The sequence below is a fragment of the Gekko japonicus genome, unplaced genomic scaffold (genome assembly GCF_001447785.1).
Source record: "Gekko japonicus isolate JY-2015 unplaced genomic scaffold, Gekko_japonicus_V1.1 scaffold1079, whole genome shotgun sequence".
NCBI lineage: Eukaryota > Metazoa > Chordata > Lepidosauria > Squamata > Gekkonidae > Gekko > Gekko japonicus.
In genome coordinates, this window is record NW_015173705.1 from 436,098 (window position 1) to 441,657 (window position 5,560).

Genomic DNA, 5,560 nt, shown 5'->3' on the forward strand with positions numbered 1-5,560 from the left:
CCTCCTGCGCCTCCCCGGCCCGCCCGCTCAGCCTGCCTGCCTGGAGCCGCATTGCCGCCGCGCTCCGCGGGCGAGGGGGTCCTGCTGCGGGGACTCTCCCTCCCTCCCTGAGCTCCGCCGCTCTTCTGCCGTGGCTGACTCAGGGCGAAGGGAGGCGGGCTGGCGCGTCGCTGCGGATCCCGAGGGAGGGGGCCCGCAAAATGAGCAGGGGGGCCGGGCCCCGTGGGCCCCATGGAGGCTACGGGCCTGAACAAATGACAAGCATCCAGATGTAAACCCGTTTCGTAGTTGAACTTCCTCAGAAGTTATTCTTAGTAGATCTTCCTCAGAAGTTAGCTCCCTCTTATTTACAACTCCAGTTGTTGAGGCTTATATCTAGATGTTTGTCATTTACTACAACTTATTACAGAAGTTGTTCTACAATATCATAAGGATGGGACTTTTCCGCACCATACAGGAATTGGTTTAGAACCTTAGCATTAAATATCTTTAAGGCCAAGGGGACAAATTCACCCCGATGAGTAGAAATATTTTACAATTGTCCTCCCTACTCTCAAGGCTGTGTTCCTTGCTAGATCCAAGTGTATTTTCTATGTAAGATATGCTTCAAAGTGGATTCCCAGATATTTAAATTGATTGACCTGTTCCATAGGTTGGCCTGCTATGTCCCATTTGAAGATTTCCCCCTTTTACCTTTTGGTGAATACTATGACCTTGGATTTTGCCATATTGATGGACAAACCCTCATGATTACAGTAAAGCTTGAAAATTTTTATCAGCTTGTGGAGGCCCACTATTGATCTAGACATTATCATTGCATCATCAGCATATAGAAGGACTAGAACTTCATGCTTGGATAAATATGGAAAATGACATGGTTCTTCCAGGATACAGGGTCTGATGTCATTTATATATAAATTGAACAACAGGGGTGCAAGTAAACATCCCTGCTTTACTCCTTTGTCTAGGATGAAAGGCTCTGATAGCTGTCCTAACTCCCCACATCTAACCCGGGTGGAGGGATGATTGTAGAGCTGTTTAATTAAGTAAGATGTAGTTCAATGCCATATTTCTTCAGCTTTTCCCATAGCCAGTGTCTAGAGACTGTATCAAATGCTGATTCTAGGTCCATTAAGGAAGTTGTTAACATGCCTTCTCCAGAACTTGTGTATTTATCAACCAAGAACTGGAGGGTATGGCAACGGTTGATGGTACTTGCTCCTTTTCTAAAACCAACCTGTTCATTTCCCAAAATGTTATTTCCTTCAACTCAAGATTCCAACTTTTCAAGAAGCATTGCAGCGTAATGTTTTCCTATAGTGGATAGCAAGCTTACTGGACAGTAATTCATCTGGTCCATCAGGTCCTTTTTATCCATCATCTGGTCCCTTTTATAAATTGGAATAATTATTGCACTACACCAGACCTTGGGCATATTGCCTGTCTTGTTTATTTCAGTGAAATAAATAGCCAAAATCTGTGCCCACCAGTCAATTTTGAATAATTCTGCTGGTATTAAATTGGACCCAGGTGCTTTTCCCTTTTCTTTTTGTTTAATTGAAGTCCTAATCTCACTTGCTGTTCCCGGGGGCCATTCCTTTGCACCCGATGGCAATATCGACCTAACTTCCTGGGTATTTCTGTTTCCATTTGCAAAAACAGAGGTAAAAAAAGCTTCCCAAACAGTGGCTGGAGGAAGGGCAGAATTTGGGGGAGGGAAGGACCTCAACGGGGTATAATGCCATAGGATCTACCCTCCAAAGCAGCCATTTTCCCCAGTAGAGCTGAGCTCTGTTGTCTGGAGGTCAGTTGTCATTATGGGGGATCTCCAGAGCCCACCTGGAGGCTGGCAACCCTTAAACCAGGAGTTTTACTTTGTCCAAAGCCTTACACATATGTACAATGAATGCTGGGCACTGCCTGCACCAGGAATTTGCTGAAGGAAAAACACCATATAAGAGGCATTTTTGGTAGCGGCCTTGCAATTTGTTATATCCTGGTTTTCTGAAGATCCTTCAGGAGAATTTTTCATAAGTTACAATTGGGGTGGGGTGGGGGAGAATATTCCAACTAGCCCCACCATGGTTCTGAATGCATTTGTTATATTTTGTGCATAAAAGTCTAAACACATACATTTATGTGTATAGGTTCTGCCTGCATGATTGGTAACCTTCACAAATGCATGGATGGTCCACATTGCTCAGACAGGACTATGGATAGGCTTATGTTCACAAGTGACAGTAGGGGCAGGGTCAAGCTGGTGTTATGTAACCTTGCTTTCTCATATGTACTGTCATGCTTCCAAGTTCGTAACTTGTGAACAGTCCTCTTAGAAGCACTGTAAAATCTTTTCATTTGTCCTGGCTTTCAGTTAAATGGAAGCAAAGATGGCTTATATCATATATTTCACTACAGTAACTTATTTATAAAAGGGCTCGATACTTAAGTTCTGTACAGTAGTTTAAAACAGCAAACCCTACTTTAGGTTTGCAATGAAAAAATGTCCAATGCTGTTCCATCTGCATACTTAATTATTATTCCCTCAAATCTTTGGGATGAGAGAGGCTAAAAATAGTAAATGCATGCATACAAATGTAAATATCTGCCATCATTGCTTTTTGTCTTTTAACTGATTCTGCTTTTCTTGTTTCTAGCTGGACCAAAGACAAAAGTGCTCAAATGTACAAACTGCATATTTTATACAGAAACTTGGTTTTGTATGATTTTCAGCTGTATTCCCCCAAAATGTTGAACAATCTTTGTGCAATAACTTCTGGCTTGTTCTCCAGACAGCTGATTACCTCCTCCCATACCAAGTCTTAGCTCAACAGCATGGAATGCACTTCAGAAAGACAGAGGATGTTCTTAATTTATTAAAGAAATATTTTATTCCATTTTTCTTTTGAACAATAAAAAGGAACTTATAAATATAAGCAGGGTACTCAAAATCCATGTTTAGTAAAATGTACACCATCTACACTGTATTTCATTATAAACCAGAAGTAAAAGAATAGGGCTAAAAGATACTTATGTCCCACTAATCTCAGGCTTATTTTAAGTACACAAGCATTTTCTTCAATAATAATGTCCTTCTTATGCAATAATGTGTGCGTGACAGTGTATTTATCTGTATTTCAAGTTCACTCTTTCTGAACCAGTTCACTGGTGTGGGCAGGAGAAGTATAATGCAAAGTAATAATTGTGTTTGAGAAACAGGTGAGCTTTTACCTGGGAGAAAGTAAAACAATAAACAGAGCAATTATTTCTTTCTATGTCTCCTCTCCAGAGAGCCTGCTTGAGGTGACCAATGCCAAGTGTCAGGGGACCTGCAATACCTTCAACTGGAAGACCAATCATCTTCCTCTGCTTTTAGCCCTAATTGCATCCCCAAACATTCTGAGCACCAGCTGCTGAACTCTCCTATGTTGTACAGTCAATAAAAGTTGCAGCAGCTACTATTTGCCCTGTCACATCTAGAATACCTGTCAGGAAAAAAACACACCCTAACAAAACTACAGGGAGCAAGGAAAAGAAAGATAAGTCAAATGAAAAAGTTCAATATTATGTACTTGGACTGGTAGTAATTCTCAAGAAACTCCGGCAGAGAATGGCTTTTCCCAACAGCTGCTACTTGAAATCCTTGAATTAGAAAGAATTGGGAATTGAACTTGGGACTTTCTGGATGCAATCCGTATGAGCTACCACTGAGGCACAGACCACAACTTGCCGTGTCACACAACTGCAGTCCATTTCTATGGCTGCATTTATTTATTTACAAAATTTATAGTCCACCTTTCTGCCCAGTCAGGGCCACCATGATCGCTAACAATGAAAAGTAGAACATTATAAATATATCATTAAGCCAATTTAAAACATATATATATAAAAACATGTCAATTGTATGGTGATTATATTAATAATATTACTGGTGAATAAGAGGGGGGAAAGACAGGGGCCAGAAGTAATGTTGTCGTGAGACAATAACGAGGACAGCCCAAAGAATGAGCTGAGGGAGAAAACGGGCTGCTGGAACTAAAGGTGGGCCAAAGACAGCTGTGAAGATACTGGGGGTTGCACCTGCCTCAGCTACAGAGCATTTCCATATACATTCCCACCATCTCAGCACCAGCATATCACTAATTTAGGCAATTATATCCTCTCCTGCACAAAATACACAAAGATTGTCCTAATATCCTATATAGTAAATCTAGCCCATTTCAAAGCATCAAAGATAAGGTTATTATTTATTTCCATTAACTGTCTGTTGTCTGTGCCTTTCTTTCAGATATTAGACATGGCTGGCAATCAACTGACGGCTATTCCATCTGATTTACCTGAATCTCTAGAATATCTGTACCTTCAGAACAACAAAATCACCACAGTGCCAGAGGATGCCTTTGATTCCACACCCAACATAAAGGGAATTTATCTCAGGTTTGTCACCAAGGGGAAAGGTAGTTTTCCTGAAGTGCCTCCAAGTTGCAGTGAACTGTTTTAAATGTTTGGGCACACCCAGTGGCATTTGTTAGTTTTTAACTGAACAGCTGGTAGCTATGCTGTATCAGGATTGCTTTTGTAACAATTCATTTTCAAAACCAGCTGGCTGTATGTAGCGTTGCCAGTTGTTCTAGAGAAAAATGTCCGATCCCTTTCATAGTGGCTTAGAGGGATACCAGGTAATGTTACTTAGCTCCATATCATGAGATATGGAGCATGATGGAAGACAGGAGGGCCTGGCGTGATGTGGTCCATGGGGTTGCGAAGAGTCGGACTCAACTGTGCGACTGAACAACAACATGAGAAGCTTCTTGTCATGCCTGCCCTTGCTGATGCCCCTGAGGAGGCACCTGCCAGCCAGGAGCCTGTGGACTTACAGGCTCCTGAGGACAGTACTGCAGCAGAAAGGCAAAGACTGGATCCTGTAGCTGAAAGCTAACTAAGTGGTGAGGAGGATCAAGCCTCTCAGGGAACACCTGCAAGGGATCAGTCTCTGCTGCAGCCCAGTAGTTCATCAGACTCGCCCCCACCTGTAACCAGGCTCAGGAATGTAAGGAGACAGCAGCTGAGAGAGCGAAGGCAGAATGCATGCATGCGTGCCAGAAGATCTCTCAGCCCTGACTATTGACAGGATCCTGACCTTGCTCCCGGCTAGCTAATGAGTTGATTAGCTAGCACTGTATATAAGCAAGCCTGTTGCCAGCAGTCATTTGTGCTGGCAACTGTTGTTGTCAGGACCTGAATCCTTGCATCTCTGCTCCAGACCTTGTGGACTTCTTATCGGCTTGATCCTCGGCTCTTGACCCTCGGCTTCGTTGACCTTCGTTCATCTCTGACTCCTCTGGCATCATTGTGATTTATGGACTTGAAACCTTGGTATGTCTGACCTTGCTTCTGGACTGTGATTTAAACCTGCTTGAACCTTGCTACCTGATTTTCTCGGCTTGACCTCGGACTGTTCCTGGACTTTGGCTTACTTACGTCACGCCCCCGGGTCCTGCCGTGACAGATTGCCAGCACCCACAACGCTCACTCATTCCCATCATGGAAGACGGAGCAACCG

General features: G+C 43.0%; 1 protein-coding gene across 3 annotated transcripts in view; it reads left to right on the forward strand.

Annotated features, from left to right (window-relative positions):
- PODN (podocan) overlaps positions 1–5,560 on the forward strand; it is a 50,911-nt gene that overhangs the window by 31,246 nt on the left and 14,105 nt on the right. For all 3 annotated transcript variants that reach the window (XM_015423282.1, XM_015423283.1, XM_015423284.1), the window contains exon 9: positions 4,286–4,434. In XM_015423282.1, coding sequence (XP_015278768.1) covers positions 4,286–4,434 — 149 coding nt within the window. The remainder of the gene's footprint in view (positions 1–4,285; positions 4,435–5,560) is intronic.